Genomic DNA, 19320 nt, shown 5'->3' with positions numbered 1-19320 from the left:
TGCCAACGGCCCCGGAGGAGCTGCGGGAGCAGACGGGGCACCGAGCCCTGTTCCCGTGGTGCCTGGCGTCTCCGGTGTCGACTTTTGGGGTGGTTTATCTTTTTCCCCTCCTCCCCGCATCCAGCAGCCAGGGTCCCACCTGACCCACATCTTGGGTCGATAACATTCCCCGAGTCCTCCGGCCCCGTCTCGTGCGGATTTTCTGCTCCAGCAGCAGCACGAAGCGCAGCCGACATCCGAGGAATTGGGAGCTCCGATGGCTCAGGTCGGGTTGAAGGAAAGCCCTTTAAAAAAAAAGGAGCTTTTTGCAACTTGTGAATCCACAGATTAATGATCCTGCTTCAAGATGAGGTCCTGACAGCTGCCCTAAACCAACGCCGCGCTGACCGCAGCCCGCCCATGCCACAACCTCCCCGCTCTCCTGGGAAAGGCAGCGGAGGGAGGAGCGCTGATGTCAAAGCGCCGCATCCCTCCGGGAGCCTGCCGCCGGCCCAGCTTTACCAGAAGGAGCATTTGGATGCCAAGACGCCGCCGCGCTGTTTCCAGGCGGCTCGGGTTCGGGCAGAGCCGGAGCAGCAAGGAACGAAAGCCGTCCGTTCCCCTCTCGCTGGACTCAGGCCGCTTTGGCCTGACACATCCATTAAAAAAGCAACGCGGGACGTTCCTTCCCCGCCAAAGGCAACGGGAGGCCCTTTCGCTAACCCCGAGGCAGCCAGAATTTCACCCAAAGCGGACGCGCACAACGCAGGAGTTGCGGCCGCGGCGGACGAGCGTCACGCAGGACCCCAGGGCAGCGGCCTCACCTTACCCCCCTCGCCGAGACGCCTGTGCCGCCTGTGCCCACCTCGCGGGTGGGTTTGGGGCCGGTCGGCTGCTTTGGGGGGGCGTTTGTTCCTGCCGCTCTCGCGCGGTGCCGGCGGCTGGTGCCAAAGTCCTCGGCAGAGGGTTGTGCCGGGGACCCGCAGGGCCTGCTTAGAGCTTCCCGCGGGTGGCTTCGGGGAGCAGTGAGGTCATCTCGAAGGCGCGGTGAATTCATTCCTCGGGAGGCTTCGGCAGCTGCGGCTGCTGAGAGCGGCGTCTCGGAGCCGGTGAGAGCAAGCGAGGGACGAGCTGGTGATGGGCACACGCTGGCAGAAGCTCGGGAAGGCATCGGGCGCGGGCTGGGCAAAGGGGAGTTGCAGGTAATTACTCTGTGGAGCTCATTAACGAGCTGTCGGTAAGCTTCTAGCCCGGCTAGGTGCCACGACATTGCCCGCGCTGCGTTCGGCGCTGCCCAGGGCTTTACGTTTGCGGGGTCGGCCCGTCGTACGTGGTTTGATGCGACGTCGGGGTGGAGAATGTTGCGTTTTGGAAGAGCAACGCGCCAGCAGCAGGAAGCCGGGGAGCTCTGGATTGCCCTGGGGGCTGGAAAAGCTGCTGGGGGGGGACACACACATGGGGGGAGCTCACTTGGGATCTGCCCAAGAACCAGAGCAAAGGGAGCCGTGTTTCCGAGCGCGGGGGTTGTTACCGTGGGTTTCTGCTGCCCCGCGTTCAGCCTCAAAACCAACCCCAGGGGAGGGCTGGGGGGGGCACGACCCCGCAGACGTCTCACGGCCCAGGCGCTGCAGGTCCGGGCTGCACCGTTACCCTCCGTCCCGGTCACCCTGAGGATGTTTTTGCCGCATTAGCGGCACGAATGCTGAATGCTGGCACGTAAATCCACAAACCTGCCCGTGCTGGACGCAGGGAGAGCCGGAACGCCCCGGTTTATGCAGCTGGAGCTTCGGCACGATGCAAGAGCGATGCGATATCGGGGTGCGCGTGGCTCTGCAGCCGCTCGTGCCCCACGGGAGAAGGCAGAACCTTTCAGGTCTTCCAGGCTGGCGGAGGTAACAGGAGATGGAGCCACGGCTGGATTTATAGGCAGGAAGGGCAAGGCTCCGTCTCGCTTGACTCTTGCCCTCATTGCTAAGCAGGAATTCAATTTTTTTGAGGGGGTGTTGTGGTGAACCGAGGGCTCTGTCTGGGAGGAAAAACAGATCTTAGGCAGAGCTGGAAGCTTAGCTCTGGCCCCGAGGGGGCTGTGATAACCGAGTAACCGTGCGAAGGCTGGCGAGGGCTCGTCCCTTGGATCCCGCCGTTTACGGCCCGGCTGGGTTCGGACTCTGCAGAGGGTGTTGAAATGCTCCCGCAAGGGTCTGCACGTCTCCTGCAAGGCTGGGTGCAACAGCACCCGCAGCCTTCCGGGGAAAATAATTTGCTTCTCTCTCACTTAATGAACCGGTCCTGAAAGTCCCGCTCGAGAAGCCGATACCAGCGCGCCCAGCGATGCCGCGCAGGGGCTGACAGCCTTTCTTTTCCCGTAATCAGAAGCTGTTGGAGGGGTGTTTGCGTGCTGGCAGCGAGAGGGAGGGTGTCCTGCCAGCGATGGGGGGGGGTGGGCCGCCATGAGCAAGTCCCCTCCGACGCGTGCGATGGGAAATAATCCCCACGCTCCGGCTGCTGCGTCGGGGGGAGCCAGGCAGGGCTGCTGGCCAGGGACCAGCTCCCCCCACCGCGGTCTCGTCCCTGGGAGGGAGAAGAGATTAATCCACCGACGCCGCGGATTAACGCCGACGGGAGGGCTGGCCTGCGACAAGATAGATGACGGGGTTACACGGCAATGCGTGAGAAGCCGGAGCCAGCACGGAATTGATTTCCCCGCGCTGCTCCAGCCAGCTCCCACCTTGGGGAAGGCGCCTTTAACCCGTTCCTGCCCGCCGAGGGATGGGGAGCGCGCACGAGGCTGGAGGAGACGTGGGGCGGGAGGGGAAACCCAGGACCAGGAGTGGAACAGAAATGCTCCGAACCTGCTCTGTTCTGCGGGCAGCTTCGTTTGCTCGTTGGCCTTGCCGGCCGCCCAACCTCCCCGGAGCTACGGAGTCCCTCAACTCCTGCAGCACCCGCACGCCTTCAGCCCGCTCTCTGATAAATTCACACGCACGAGGTTCTGGCAGCGGCTCCGCGCTCGGGTTTTTATTGCAGCTGCAAACACAAACTGCTCTGCTCCTCGTCCTGCTTCGTGCATCCCCTCGGAAGTCCCGGCACCCCCCCCCGGGCTTCACCCTGAACATCCCCGCGGTGGCTTTTCTCGCAGGAGTCTGCTCGCACGGGCAGCGCTGGGCTTCCCCGGACCCTGAGGCAGGTCATCTGCTCACCGTGGCCATCTTTGGCTCACCGTGGCCATCCCCAGCTCACCATGGCCATCTCCTGCTCACCATGGCCATCCTTGGCTCACCGTGGCCATCCCCTGCTCACCGTGGCCATCCCCAGCTCACCAGGGCCACCCCCGGCTCACCGTGGCCATCCCCGGCTCACCAGGGCCACCCCCGGCTCACCGTGGCCATCCCCGGCTCACCATGGCCATCCCCTGCTCACTGTGGCCACCTCCCGAACCCCCTCACGTGCCACCCAGGCGCTCTTTGCTGCCCCGCCGTTCCCTCTCTTCCGTACGCCCATTACCGAAGCAGGTCTCGGAGCAAAGCACGCAAAGATGACTTTGTGCTTTCTGTCCCCCGATCGGTTTAACCGAATAGCGAGGACATTAATGTCACTTTTCCGTCCAAGGCATAACGCAGGATGTGACCCCGCCGCCACAGCCGGGGTTCGATGGGCGCTGGAGCCGCTTCCCCTGCCCGCGGGGGCTCTGACTCCAGCGAAGCCTTTCCCTGGGGGACCTTTGCACACAACTGCACTTTTCTCTTTTTCCAGCAGAGTGAGATGTTTTTAAAACAGGCGATGGACCATCAGTAATTAAAGGATGATATTTTATATAAAGTATGGACGTAGAAACAAGTACAGGCAAGTTATCTTACAAGCAAGCTTCTGCCAAAGAAAACTAAAACTCCTCAGGATAAATTTAAGAAGCCGTAGAATACAGCTAGTTTAATAAAAATGAACGATTTGAAGGCAAAGCTGAAGTCTCGAGGTTTATTTTCTGTCCCCCACCTCCCCAAAGCCCGTTCCACACTGAAACACCAGCCAGTGCTGCCCGTTGCTGCGCAGGAAGAATAAAACCTCTCCCTTTGTGCCGGGTGGTGATGAAATCGTTGGCTGCGCTGTTGCAGTTTCTGGTAAGATGCTCCGAGTGTGCTGGGTGTAACTCCAAGCTGCGGCGTTCCCTCTGTCTTACTTTTCTTCTTCTTTCGTTTGAAGCCTCAAGGTTACAGTAATTAAAACCTCCGCTGTGCCCCGTATTTAACGACGGGACGAACAGAGGCCAGCCGCCGCCAAGGCTGACACGCGCTGCCGGCCAGGGGCAGCAGCGCAACCATAAACTCACGTACAAGTCGGTGTAGTTTAATTATCTCAAGTAACGCAGTGAAAAATAACTAACGGTTACCTTCGGCTTTGGGCACATCCACCTTCGGTTATTTTTCTCCTCCCTGGCCAGAGTAACACGCGTTGTACGAGGTCACGGCGTAAGGCTGGTGCCGCAACCTCGGATCACGTGGGGAAACTGAGGCACCGGGCGTATTGAACTGAGATAACATCAAATCTATGCAAAGATCCCACTGTTTCGGGTGCGGGTTGTGACCTTTAACAAAGGTTCCTCCCCATAATCCAGACCGCGCCCCGGGGCAGCGCTGCTGTCGCGCAGCGAGTTTGTGTATCGGCAAAGCGAACAAATCAGGGGCAGCGCCGGAGACACGGAGCAGCACTTCGCACTTGCACCACCACGGCTGCATCTGGAAAAATTTAGCATTTGTTTCTAAAGCTGGGTAGTTGGGAGAACTTCAGTGACCACACACGCTGCTGTAGAGCCAGCCAGCTATCTGCCCGCAGAGCGAGGCGCACGCAGTTACGAGACGTGGCTGTTCGAAAGAAAACACGGGGATATTTCTCAACACGACGCTACGCTCGCGTCCTTCCAACTGCGAGCCTCGCTTCGCTCCCTGCGGTCTCCGCGCTTGGCCTTTTCCCGTGACGAGGGGGTTTTAATTTGTGCACAAAATGCAAGTTGCGTGGCTGATGGCAGCACCAGCTCTCCTGGATGCAGCGGGGACGGGCAGAGCCGGCGGGACCGGCAACTCACCGGAGCGGCGGCCGATGCCGGCAGCGAAGCCGACAGCTGTAAGGAGACTAACGCAACTCTCATGGCAACAAAACATTGCAGACTCTATCGATGTCATTTTAATTAATCACACCGCTCGCCGTCGCGCTCTAACGAGAGCGTTAGTAGCTCAGAGTAACGCACGCAGTTCTGCGGCCATCTCAATTCCGCGATAATTTGCTCTTCCCCTCTAGACGCGGGTCGAAACCCAGCGAAGGGGCTGGATGAACGCGAGCCAGGCCGTTGCGCAAACACACAAACACTTCAGAATTGAAAAGTGAATATGATTCCTAATCATATCCCACTGCCTGGAGAGGAACTTTTGGGGAAACATTGAGAGAAGTATTTCAACAGCAGGGAAAATGTTTACTAAAGGAATCTTAATTATGCCTCCTCAAGGTTAAAGCAATGTTGACAATAAGCTTATTTAATTAGCGTTTCATAGCATGGTGTCATAAGCAACTTAAACCCTCTCTGGAAATACTGGCCTGTGCAGCTGCTACGGGGACGTCATGAGATAACTTGGGAAAGATCTTTCGAAAAAGGTTCTTGTGTTTAAAAGAAACAAACCAAAACCCCCAAAATCCCCCCGAGTTCAGAGCCTAAGCTGCTAAGAGCTTCGAGAAGAGGCACAAATATTTCCCGGTTCCTTCCCCTTGGCTCTCCCAGTCAGTTACAAACCTTTCAGCTAGCTGAGTACTGCAGGCTGTTAGGAAAATCGGGTTCCGTGCTGAGCTTTACGTGAACGGAGGGGGCTTCAGATGCAGTTTTAGTTGTTCAAAGTCCTAAGCAGACTTTGAAAAGGAGGAAAAAAAAAAAAATAATCAAAGGTTCTATTAGATGGTATGTTAATGCTGTAGAATTCAAGGAGATACAAACAGCAGAGAACTGTGACACAGGCATGGCAAAACTCCCTCTCTGAAAAGAACGCTGAAGGGAGGCACCAGAGCAGAAAATAAACACGATGTTTTGAATTTTAGTGTAGCCAAAAGCAATAAAACAAACTGTTCCCTCGTCCCCTAAAGCGTCATTTACACCTAAACGATACCACACGGTACGTCCATCTTCACAAAGTGAGACTTGAACACCACAACCACCCCCTGCCCAGCACGGCTGATTGCTGGGAATCACCCGAAGCGGCAGGCTGCCTACTTTCAAGCCTTCCTATTAAATAACGGATGATGTTTGTGAAACTCGGGAGAAGCGGCCGGCTGTGCCGCCCGGCAGCGTCCCGCGTTCCCGGGGTGCTCACCCCATGGGCCGTCGTGCTGAGGGACGGTACGGAGGCAGCACTCCTTTTATTCTTTGGATCCTCGTGGAATTTTTAAGCACGTTAAAAGTTGGTATTCAGATCATTTAAACTCCATCTGCAATGTGAAATAGGATTTGAATGTTCTACTTTATACGGGGGGCAACCCAAAACGTGTTGCAGGCCGTTAGGGTAAAGGAAACCTGGCACAGGGGAGACGCGGGCGTTGGGATCTCCCCGGGTAGGAGCTGCGGAGCCGCCGCTCAGCCCGCTCCCTTCCCAGCCCTCAGCTCACCCTGCCGCGCTCCCTTCTACAGCCCCTTCGCCCAGCACATCCCCCTCCCCACGTTTTTGATCTGTTTTCCATCTCTTCACTTGCTCCTACGACTCAGCCGGTTTTCCCAGCCTGTCCTAGGTTTCTCTTGGCCAAGAATTCCAGAAGGAACCTCCCAGCAGTTTTCCCCTTATGTGCCTGAACCAAGTGCCCTCCAGGAACACCACAGCCCCTGCGTCACCTGTACAGAACCGGCACTGCCGTTACAGTCCGATTCCTTTTCAGTATATATAAAAAGGAAGAACTGCCAAGGTCTCCCAAGCCGCAGGGCGGATGAGAACAGACTATAAGGTCACCTGCACGCAACCTTCCACAGGGACAGCACGAGACATTTCATTCCGGAGACCGGCTTCTGCCGAACTTTGGGGCTGGACTCTCCGAACCAGAAAGGCTAGGACCTCTCAGACCTCTGGACTTCTGCCCGGCTCCTGAGGACAGCCGCTTTCCCCAGCCACGCCAGGTTTCAGCCAGCGTGATTAATATTAGCACAGCTTACGCAATACCAGATCTTACCAGTGGTCACCTCAGACAACAGCAATCACAGACAGCACGTTGTGCCACCTTCACCCCTGCGTAGGGCGAGCGTGAGTAACAAGTGCTGAACCTCTGGTGCAAAAAAGACTGAACGTCTCAGTTCCCTACTGATAGTTCAACCCCACTTTAATCCCTAGATAACAGTTTAGCGTCAGTTTTGGAACTTGAAACTCGGCTGCAGGCAATGGGGACAGCAACATCCTCCGATAGAAAGAGCAGACGTTCGGTGGCTACGTTGAATTTAACAACAAAGGTGCTCAGGACCCAGCAGACAACTTGCCATCTCATGAGATATAGTAGTCCATACAGCGCAAGTCTTTATGTCCCTGAGTAAGTGTAGCTTACACCCGCTAGCCTGTAAAGAGACAGTTGGACCCCACTGTACGTATTCTTCACGATCTGTCCCAGAAAAATTGTCCCAGAGAAAAAGAATGAGGAAAATATTTTTTGCTGCCAACCACCACTAGGATATTATTCTCTTTAATCAAGTTCAGAGTAGTTCACAATAGCATAGCTTATATAAAAATATTGCATAATATACAAGAACGTTTTTAACCTCAAAAACTCTTAAAAGACATCTACAGGGCACTTAGAGCACAGTTGCACTGCACATCTCAAATCAAGAAGGAGGTGATGCATTTTGTTAGCATTAGCAGAAAAAGAAAACTCCAGACTGAGATTCAGTGAAGATTTACGCATCTTCTTCCTACCTGCAGATACAAAATGCCTCTGTCTAAATTAATGCCTGGCTGAAGCCCAGAAACCTGTAATGTCGTCAATATTTTCATGGTCCTTTTTATTCAAAGCAGATTTCCACAGAGTATTAATGAAATACAAAAAAAAAAAAAGGTAATTGAAATGTAAATTAACAGTTCCCAAAAAACCAGCACGTTGCAGCATCCAAAACAAAATTAACATAAAGAGGATCGATTGTGATCATCACCAATCCCAGCAATATTCTCCAATTCTTATTGCGGAATACCATTCTGCTTTACTTTGTAATTAAAGCAATCTATTAAATATTTAAAGTCACCACTTTTTCTTATTTGACAAACCCATCAATGCTACTTCAAATTCACCAAGTTATGAACTATGGCCACGTACTCTTAGATTACTGCACTACATCCACCAGTAGAATCCAGCTGGAGCCACAGCTGTGAGGAAAATACAAAGGTTATGGTCCTCTGAGAACGCTCTCAAGAAACCACGTCAATGTAAGTTGTGACTAAAGCCCAAAAGGGTAGATCTCTTCCAAGCAGCACTTCTAGACGTGTCTCAAAATGTATTCACCTGATGGACTTCTGTGCCAAAACACAGCAGATTCTTCTGCCAGCATGCGAACAGCAGCTGTGTTGGGAAACATCTGTAAGGTGCCACAAAGAAAGGAGTCTTTTACCGACACCGAGTCTCGGGTTACACGGGAAATGAAACGGAGCCTTCAGTCTTTAGCATCTCCCACTCCATCAGCGTTAATAGCAAACATCGCTTCAGCCTCAGGAAGGCAAGGAGAGTCATAAATTTTACATATTCTGGTTTCACCTCGGCCTTTTCGCAGATACAGTCTAATAGGGAGAAGGAAAAAAAACCCACACAGGTAAGGGGATATAGCCTACATTCAATAAATCATAATCATGAAAACATTGTGTTAGCACGTGAATACAGCACACTGCGGAGCTGCAAGAACCTCTGAAAACGTTGTGTTGGTTTTACCACAGATTACTGAGTGTTCAGAGTGGCACGTTTGCTGAAAAGCAGGCTGGACTTGCCATTGACAGACCACCTAGAAACCCAGAATTTAAAGGTACTTAGCTAGTTTCATAAAATCTTCCAAAATAAGGCTAAAGGAAGGTGATAATCTGTTCTCTCACCTCGTGGTGGAAGCATGAGCTATGATATTTCCTCCAATAGGTTTTTTGGGATCTGCAGCAAACATGGCTGCTCCATCTACTTGTGCTACCACTTGGTTAGTGATCACAACTGCCACACCAAACTGTGAGGAGAAAAGCAACAAATCAAAATGCATTTGTTTTCCACAATCTGAACAAAGGAAAAAAAGAAAGAAAACCCCCAAAACCCGAGACAGACATATGCGCTTCTGCTGTCCTCTCTGCTCTCCACAACCACTCTATCACGTCTCTCAAAACAAAATGGAAGCAGACACTGAGCGGACAGAAAGCCGTTTGTACAAAACTGCTAAGCTTTACAAGAGAAAGAAAAGCGATCACCAGTCCTTCAGAGAATAAAGCAACGTTCATGGTTTACCTCATCGGCAAGTCGGAGAAGCATACGCAGAAATCGGGCCAGATGCATCTGTCTAGCTGACAGCTCCCCTCTTCCCGAGTAATCTGTCCGATAAAGGGCTGTGGCACTGTCCACTATCAGCAGCGCATACCTGGAGAAGTACAAGGTTTAAACATTTCCAGGATGAACGACGGCACCATCGGAGGGTGACAGCGCCCAGCAAATTGTAAGGCTGCATACAGATGGGGGGGTAAGCACAACCTGACAGTTCGCAGGATTACCATTTTTAACAACCTCCAGCATTCAGATTACTAACTATACAATAAACCCCAGTAAACCCAAAGGAAGTTGCTGCACGATTAAAAACTTAGATTTATTGTCCTCTGATAAACTAGCCCAGAAGTTAACGTTTGGACACCACAGGCATTCCGCGGACAGGCTCCTGTACACCTCATACCACCACCTCCTTCCCCCTAAGGAGGCCCGTAAGTCTTAGTTTCAAACTCCGGTTGCCTGCACAGGTTTCTTTGGTGCTTCGCATGCTCTAAATCAACACGCTGTCACTAAAAGCAATTATAAACTGATCTTTCAAACTATTTTTCAAGCTGGCAGTTGTTCTTTGTAAAGTAACGTCGGTTGTCACAGTTCAAGTCAGTTGCTGTGATCCAACACTTCAACAGCAAGCGGTATTAGCTGACAACTCACTGTCCATACACCACGCTTACTATCCAGATAGGCCAAAGCATAATCCAGCTTGAGAATAACAAAACCTGATCTAACGGAGCCAAGCACTGAAGAAAGCAAGGATATTGCAAAAAAGTGAACTTCTGAAGTAAACATTGACTTTGACATTTCACAATTCCGTAATCCATACTTCGCTTGCATTTGCTCATCACCTACAGGTAGCTTTGTACTATGAATACGTACTGGCACAAAAATCACTCCATCTCAATTAGCCTTATTACCGTGACTCAGCCATCATAGCAGATGCCTGATACAGGAGCTGGGTCTGATGATCTGTGTTAAACCCTCGAGCATACGCCACGTTATCTAGGACGTCACTGCCTGACAAGCCATACCTGGAGAAACGGGTGAAAATAAGAAATAAAACACCTGTCAGTGACAACTTCATCAATAGGTTTACCTAAATACTAGAATAAAAAGTCACATTCCTGGGAGAGTCTTAAGAGATAAAAAAATGCAGACAGCAAAAAATGCAACACAACTTGGTGATGAGAAGAGAACAGAGGGATTGGAAACCATTTTTAAAGACTGTTTTCCTGCCTAGGAGCAATAGTAAAGTAGAACACCAGACATTTTCCTCAAAATAAAGCCACAGGCAAGGAAAGCTACCGTTCTGGAACAGAATATTCTGAAAGCAGTATATTGCTAATAACATACAGTGATAAACAGCCTTCCACCTGCAATACCTCTGACAGTGTTTTACTACCAAAACAAATAAAGACAGTTACGTTCAACATCTTGCATTTAAATTATTTATATAGCACTTTGAGAAATCCCTTAGAATGTGGAGAACTGACTGATTATCTCCTTGGATCTGAAATGAAATGTGGCACCTTACGTTTGAAGGTGAATGACAGCCAATCCTGACTAGCATTTTGAAGCAAGACCACACTGAAATATTACATATTCGAGATTAAAGTCAAGGGCGCTGGTCAAACACTTGGCAGATTGGCAGGCTGCAGAAAGACAGGAGGTGAAAGACGGTTAGCCTCCATCCTAGCTGAGCTGAAGAAAAAGACTGAGGGATGGAGGGCTGGAACTGACTGGAAGAAGAACTCTATTTGGCCACGCAGATACCCACTCACAGACGTGCCTATGACCGCTGCAAACACTATTTCACTCTCATCACTGCCCAAGAGGTGTTTGTTGCCACCTATCTGTTGGCAGCAGATATGGGAACATGGGGGTACCCCTCTGCTTGCTGCAGGAAAAGCCGGCAGGCTTAGACCAACTCATCTCCAAAGGGAGTTATCAGGACTTAGTTGGCACTGTCCCCGGCTGGTTAGGAAGCACACATTCCCTCCCAGTAGCAAGAAAACGAAGGGAATGGCTTCCTGCAGAGGGACAATTACACAATAGCTGTGGGGAGAGAGTAGCAGCAGAGAGGAGAGGGATAGTAATACCAGATGTTTCCAAAGTGAACATCTGTCAAATTAACCTCCGGGGCCCGTGCAAAATGTCTTCCAATGCCTTTCAGTAACAAACCATCCAAATCCAGTACTGACCCAAATCTTCAGCTTACTACTTTTCAGTAACTTGACCTTACTTCATTCATTTAGGATGGTATGGCCATTAGATCATCATCTCCCTCTATAAAGAAAAGGAAGTGTCTCCTGTGGGCTAGCACATCATATTGGTTTGGTATTACATCTGATTTGACTTTTCTACCTACAGTCAGGAAAGGCCCATAAATGCCGGCCTTACCTCATACATCTGCGGTGCTACTAAAAAGCAGCAATCCTACCCCTCACCCTCTGCTTCCAGCTGCTCATTCCTGTCCCCTCCTTTGCTCCAGCACCAGCAATTTACGCTGCCCTGCAGCGAACCGCATCAGCAACTGCTCTGCTTCAGCCCAACAGCCACCAGTGCAAACACCGTGGGGCAAAAGGAATGGCAGGACCACCTGCAGGGGCACAGCATCGAGCCACAGGGACAGTTCTTACTGCAACGGTCCCGTGAATTTAAGGAGACAGGCTGATTTACACAGTGATCCTTGTTAACTAAGTTGTCCCATGAGTAAATGCATTCCTTTCTTCAACAAACGCCAGTTTCCTTCTAGCCCTTGAGTACAGACCTTTCAGCCACAGCAAGAAGGCGTTCTGGACGGAAGGTCCCTTCAGTGTCAATGTACATAGCTTTTCCTTCACCGCCGCCTCGGTCAATGGGAAGCTAAAGGAAGAGCAAATGAACGAACATGAAATCAAACATCAACAAACAATCCCGTTATTGCCTTATGCCCTCAACTGGTATCGTACAATCAATAGCATACCAAGCTATCGCGATTAAAATCACATCTATCTGGGAAAAGGGAGAAGACAGGTTCCTGTTTTCAACCTCCAATACCTACATAAGAGGACAGGCGCTTAACTTTGAGCTGGTAAGCTTGGGCGCGTACGGGTGTTAACTAAATGATCAAATTAAGCCCAAAGCCTCTAATAGCTTATGAAATAGCAACCTCTGGAAAGTAATAAACACTAGTTGTTTATTGTAACTAAGATTAGAGAAAAGATTACTCCAAACTGATCTACTGTTTGATAGCAGGAGCCAGCTGAAGGCTCTTACAAAAGTAAACTCGAGTAAGCTTAGGATATGTTAGGGAAAAAAGCAGCTAGTCAGAGAAACTCGAACCCAACACAGTTTCTTCTTTCTTTTCAACACTCTTGGCAATAAGAAAGGTTCTCTGCAGTCTAGAGCACCTGAAGAGAGATCAAGTGCTTCTCTGCACTGAAGACCTAGAATGATGCTACAAGGCTAACGTGTTAAATTTTGTTGTCAGAATACTGAGGAGAGAGAGAAAAAAAAAAAAAAGAGCTACAGAAAACATCAAGCAGGCAAAAAACATCACAAACTTAATTGCTGCTAAAGAAATCCTAGTAAGCAGATTAAGCATGAAACAAAGGATCCTAGAAAGCTGCAAGTACAGCCAAGGGTGCTGCACATACTCACGTTCTTTGCAGCTGTTCGTGTGCATTGCATTTATATTGGTTGAGAAAAGTGCATACATTAGCAAATATCCCAAAGCTGTGTTGTCTGAAGACTTGATTTTAATGAAGCGGACTACTCACTTGACAGGTTACTGCCAGGGTATGACACAACTGTGTTTTTCCAGTACGAAACTCCCCAAATAACTCTGTTATGGACCCTGTTTCTATTCCTCCTGAAAGGAAAATAATACAATTTTGAAAAGGTCACATACATCAAACAAAGACCACGTATAAAGCATTACATTTACAGAGACTCAGTTAAACACTTACTTTGTTTAAAAGTTCCTAAACTCTAATAGGAAAAACTGGTTTTCATACTGAGGTTTGTTCGCATTGCAGATAAGAAGTTTAGGTAAGTGTAGTTTTGAAGATGCTGAAAAGCTGAACCAGCTTGTTTTGATTTTTTGATCACAAGTAGGAATGGGGAGAAGATGATACCTAGTTTTGTTTTCTTGAAATAGGTCATAGACTAGAATAAACTAGAAACAACCAAAATGAACAGCTCTGGGTTTTGCATCATGACCGAAAGGTTTTCAAACTACTCCTACAGCTTTTAAAAGAAAATCAGTTGTGATACAAGAGAGCAAAACTTTTTCGTTCAACCAGAACTTGTGTTGTTTTGTCCAAGGATCACGTTCATAGAAAAAAAAAAAAAAGCAGACAATGAAGGCTTCTCTCAATAAAGAGAAATAAAATTATTACCTTGAAGAAGTTTATCAAGTTCTTTGGACCCAGTGGTGATCTGGATGATCTCTGACCTTCGCTGGTGGAATTCTGTCGCTGTGGTGAAACCCATCGGAACCAGTTTAGCTGCTTCAGCCTAAAGAAAACCAAACTAAGCAGTGCAAGGAGTGCTCATCCCATTCATTTACCCCCTCTAGGAATTAATACTGTAATTTTCTGTTTTGTGAAATAGAGAAGCACCTATATAATTTGATGCATACATTTGATTCCATAGACCATATCTTAGTTGGTATCTCTGAAAAGAACTGAAATTCTGATCAAAGAAAAAGCTTCGACATCCATTTTGGGTATTTTATGGAAATCTTCCCCCCATTCTTTCAGTTCAGATCTGTCCCTGTGAAACGTGAAATACGTAGGACAGGCATACAGCCTGCTAGGAATGCTCTCTTCCTAATAGCGAATAAATAAGCAAAGTAAGAAAAGTATCGGAGTTAGACATAGCGCTAGGTCAGATTTCCATAAACGAGAACTAGTTTGGCAGAAACTCCACGTTCTGAACTAGAACATGCTGTGAGATTACAACTCGGGCTTCGCTCTCAGTCCCCAAGAGGAAACCCCAGGTCTCACGGTGAATACCTATGGTACACGATTAACACGCCTAAGAAAAATATTACAGAGGAACAGCTGTACAAGGTCAGTTCAGTCGTCGTAACGCAGCATTCTCTGCTTTGCCAACTGCCCAGAGCGGATGCTTAGGGAAAGAGCGCAACAAATCGGAGAACAAGGGACCAACCCTCCATCTAGTAGTTCCTCCTGGGTTCAGTTAGCGAGCTGCTTGATCTGAATGATACCCCACAAATGTTGCACTTAGCCCCTTTTTAAACCAATTTATGCCACAGGTGGCCACTGCATCTTGGGACAAGAGTTCCATAACTTAATTCCAATCTGTACAGAAAAGTACTTTCTTTGCATTAGGCTCATCATAAGCCTTCTATCACAAGAAATACTGAGCTAGCAATAACAGTCACCTCGGACGCCGTCTCCGTACCTTCCACAATTTTTACAGACCTTTCTAACAGTCCCTCTCTCTTCGCTTCTTCTTGAAGCTGGTCCTAGTGAGTTTTGTCTCCTCTCATAAAAAGCCGTGTCGTACCTCTAATCACCTTTACTCCCCTTCTCAGTATATCGCTACTGGAGACCTTCCAAAACCACCAGAACGCTTTAAGCCAGAAGAAACAAAGCTTCTTGAATACCTTGGGTTAAAGCTTTTCCATAGCACCCTTACCAAGATTTTGTCAGCTTTAGCTTCACTGATGCCTTTAATATTTAGTAGCTCCTTCTTTGGTGCATAAGCAACAGCCTCAACTGTGTGAAATCCAGCTTCTTCTAATTTCTTCACATCATTTGCATTTATACCACATTGCTGAAAGGGAGGGAAGAAAAAAAAGACACACTAAGACACAAATACTTTAACCTCCACTGTATACCTTCAATTGGCTTCAGCAGATTTAGATCAAGCCCTGTTAGTACAAGGCAGTATACTGAATGTTACCTCCCTCCTCACTTATACAGAGAGAACCATGAACGACAAAATCCTTTCGCCACTGCAGTGTTTGCATAAGCTATCAGCTATACAGATGGCACAGAACAGGCGGAAGATACCATTCTCTGTTTGGTTTAACAGATGCTGGACCGGTACGCGTTAGGAAAGGATACGCAGCAAGGCAACATAATATAGAACATGACTGTTAACGTGTTGGGGTTCTGTTTATTTGTCTTGGGTTTTGTTTTGAGGTTTTGTGACAAAACGCAAGTAAGAATTTAGCAACACAGTTTTCAGAAACAACTTGTGTTTCAGGAAAAAGACTAGCAGATTTCTTGAAAAGTTACTCTAGAGCTAACTCCTCACCTACCTCTAACCTAGATATGAGCTGTGGTCCAAAGCTCTCGTCCTCTGCTGATGTGTCTGCGTTTGCCTCGAACTGCACCTGCATAGCCATTGCACCGAGTATCCAGCACGGCCCCACTGGAAGAAAACCAAACAACTCTGTGATGCGACGTACACAACTCAAACCAGACATACGTGCAAAGCGTTTCAAAATATCTTAACGGACCGTCCAAAGGAGTACGTGATGGTTTGCTCTCCTCCCGTATCTCTTGGCTCCTGGTACGCGAGTGCTGTAAGAAATACCTTTTGCGTGCTTTCCTATGTAGTGTTAAACATTAAAACACAAAAAGACCCAAACAAGTCTCGTGCTACCTGGTAAGGAATAATGAGAGGCTTAATAGAGAGCTCCATGGTATTTACAAGTATAATATAACAAAATTAATTTGCTATTAGCAGTATCTTGTTTTAGCAATAAGTTACATGGTCACATTAGAAGATGCATTTCTAGAAATCAGCGCCTGACGTTCTGGCTTGGTTGTCCCTAAGAGACCGCTCCCACGACAGCCACAACCACTGGTCCCTTGTAGGGGTCTGAGAGGGGCTTCAGAGTGCCCGCCTGGCCCTTGCGAACACGGCAGAGCACCTGCACCACCTTCCCGAACGCTGAGCACGGTGGGAGGCACCACCGGTGAAGGGAACCGAAGGCAATAAGGACCCTCACAGGCTCTCTGGAAGCGACGCTCCCCAGGGGACTTTACCAGGGCCCAGACGCCGCCATGGCTGACAGCCCCTCCCAGACACAAAGCGCCCGTTTGCTGTGAAGCAGAGCCGCAGAGGGGACACTCACGCTGTGAGAGCAGCCCGGTACCTCCCCCGCAGCCCAAGGCCCGGAGCAGGCGGCAGGGACCGGCCCAAGCACACGGGCCCCAAACCGCCCACAGCTCTCCCCGGCCTTTATCGACCCCCTGACGCGCCCCGCTCTGTAATTCCCTTGTTTCTCCTACACCGGGTGCTCTCAGCTCGTCTAATTTTGTTATTATTTTTTTTACTTTCCCTCACAAGTCCGCCCCAGGTGACGCCCCTCCCCGTCCCTCAGGCCTCCCTCGGAGTTCGCCAGGCCCAGCCGGTCCCCGGCCCGCGGGCCGGTGGTGTCGAGCCGCCCCGCTCCCCGCACCGGAGAGGAGCGGAGGAAGGTGGGGGGAGGCAGGGAGGGGGGGCGGCTGGCCCCGGCCGACTCACCCCGCGGCGGGGCCGGGCCCGGCGCAGCTCCCGGCCGTTACGCTCCCACCACCACCGGCCGCCGGCGGTTCGGAGAAGCCCGCCACAGCGTCACGTGGCGGCGCGCGCGCACCTCGCTAGCGGAACTGGGCGGTGCCTTAAAGGGGCCGCTGCCCGCTCGGGAAGGCGCGTGTGCCTGGGCACCCCCCCCCGCCGTGACAGAGCGCGCCCTCGGGGCGGGGTGAGCAGCGGCTCCTCCACAGCACGCAGAGGGGCCCGCGGGGCCGGGCCTTGGCGCCTTCCTCTCCTTTCGGGGGGGTTTGGGGGTTTTTTGTTATTGACAATCGGCGTAAGGCGGTGACGCCGCTCACCACGCTGACGCCGTTGGAAGGGTGACAGCGCATTAAGCCCCTCTCCCGCTGTGCCGTACCTTAGGGCGGTCCCCCAGAAGCAAAGGCCGGAGGTGATGGGGTCCCGGGGTGGAAGCACCTTCCTGCGGGGCCCTAATTAAGCCTCGACTTAATTAAGGTGAGGAAGGCCATTTGCCTCGAAGCCTTGCTGGGCCAGGACGGAGCCTCCCCTTCTCAGTACCTGCACGTGACGTCTTCCGTTCGCTTTTACAAAGGAAAGAGAATGAAATTGGGGCGCGGGGGGAACAGCTGGAGACGTGGCGGAGTGCGGAGGAAGAGGAAGGAGCTTCTGCCCTGGGTGAGAAGCAACGTCTGCATCATCTCTGGGTATAAATGCACCTCCCTAAAAATAAAGTAGCTACAGAAAAATCCGGGTTGAGCAGCTGGGCTCTTCCCGTAGGTAAAAGCATCCGTTACAACACCGAAAGCGTTTTGTAGGTAGCGGCGTCACTGCGGAGGTAGCAGGGGAGGGGAGGCTGGGGGAGCCCAGGGACACCCACCCCTCCGCACCAGGGAGCGTTTCGTGCAGCTTTCCCCCCCACCATCACCCGCAAAATACCCGACGGGACGGACTTCTGTGTGGCAAGCAAGGGTCATGCCAAACGGGAAAATCCGCTTTTCGCCAGCGCTTCTTGTTTCTTCAGCGGACCGCGACTGAGGAGGAATTCCCCCTGCCCCCAGCGTTGGTTATTAGTACCAGGCATTGGGATGAAACGTAGCAGAACCACGTTATCACGGACGCTGACAGGAAACTATTCTGACACTAGACAAAGCATCATCATCAAAATAGCTCCGGGCCAGGCGTGTTAGAAATAGCTGCAGAGTTTTTATGCTTTTCATTAAAATGTTTATTAAACCCATTTTAGTGCTGGCAAGCAAAGATAAAGCACATGAGATTTTAAAGAGGTACAGCCCAGCATTAAACAGATGAGCATATTTACACAGGTAGTTTTAAAAGGGCCTCGTAGTAGCTGAGCTGGGAATCTAACAGCACAGAAGTAGGAAGACAGGGTCACTTTGAACATACCGTCGTACCTTATGTGCACTCTGCCCTGACAACTCAGAAAAGAAAATTAAGAGAAAAGACCTCTCGTCCCTTTGCACGCCGAGGGTGTACGGCACTGCACAGCACGGTGCACAGAATTACTGTATTAATTGTCCTCCACCACGTGGGCAAGCAAGTGGAGAGAGATCAGGTCTGAACGTTAATTGTTCCCAGGCAAGAAGAGCCCATTTCCTGCCCGTCCGAGTGCGTGACCTCTTAATTGCACACAATGCCTCGTTACTGGAGCTCACTACCCCGCACGGTCCAAGGGTGTGAGTTGTTTGAGTTTTCCATTGATCCTTAGAACTCAAGGATTAAATGAGCACAGGATTTCGGAGAGCAAGTCAACTGAGTTAGCAGTAGCTTCTCTGTTACGGTGAGTAACTGCTCCAGGAACACACAGCAGGCTCTGATACAGTGCTGCCCCATTACTGAAGAAAATGATTCGAAAAGCCTACTCTGGCTCAGGACTCACTTATTCTATCATTGAATATTACCGATTCCTGCACGCAGGACCAACATCCTGCCTACCTGTAAGAAGAGGTGAAGCTGTGTGGAAACCGAGTAGGTAGGAAAACGTGTTGGCTTCTCCCAGTAAAGGCTGTTTTTACTCACTCCTTTGGTGGTGTAGTGGAGCAGCTGATAAATCCAGAGCTTTTCAGGTTAAGGAAGGTGGTATCAGCCTGTGATAGCTGAGTGTTTCCAAATCAAAGGAGATCATCACAGCCTCTGAGCAAGCAATTCTGCAGTTCCATCTCTCGTGTTAGTAGCTTCCGTTGCTGCAACTGAAGCAGGACTAGAGCTGCAAGGAGAGAAATTATGAGGTATCCTGCAGAGTTCAGGTTTAGAAACATGAAGCTATTTGACAATGCAAAGCAATGATGCCCTTTGAGGAACCTGGCTTACAAGCGGTAG

At 50.3% G+C, this 19320-nt stretch overlaps 1 protein-coding gene across 1 annotated transcript; it reads right to left on the bottom strand.

Moving 5' to 3' along the window:
* Positions 1–7961: 7961 nt before the first annotated feature.
* RAD51 (RAD51 recombinase) lies at positions 7962–17081 on the bottom strand. Its single transcript, XM_075755654.1, has 10 exons — positions 16972–17081; positions 15758–15870; positions 15130–15267; positions 13863–13980; positions 13242–13333; positions 12251–12345; positions 10398–10511; positions 9454–9583; positions 9060–9181; positions 7962–8753 (listed from the first exon to the last, which is right to left on the bottom strand). Exons 2-10 carry the CDS (start codon positions 15842–15844, stop codon positions 8630–8632), a joined length of 1020 nt encoding a protein of 339 aa, XP_075611769.1. The 5' UTR covers positions 15845–15870; positions 16972–17081; the 3' UTR covers positions 7962–8629.
* Positions 17082–19320: the final 2239 nt, after the last annotated feature.

Source organism: Balearica regulorum, chromosome 5, assembly GCF_011004875.1.
Source record: "Balearica regulorum gibbericeps isolate bBalReg1 chromosome 5, bBalReg1.pri, whole genome shotgun sequence".
Taxonomy (NCBI): Eukaryota; Metazoa; Chordata; class Aves; order Gruiformes; family Gruidae; genus Balearica; species Balearica regulorum.
This window is presented reverse-complemented; position numbering and strand designations above follow the sequence as displayed.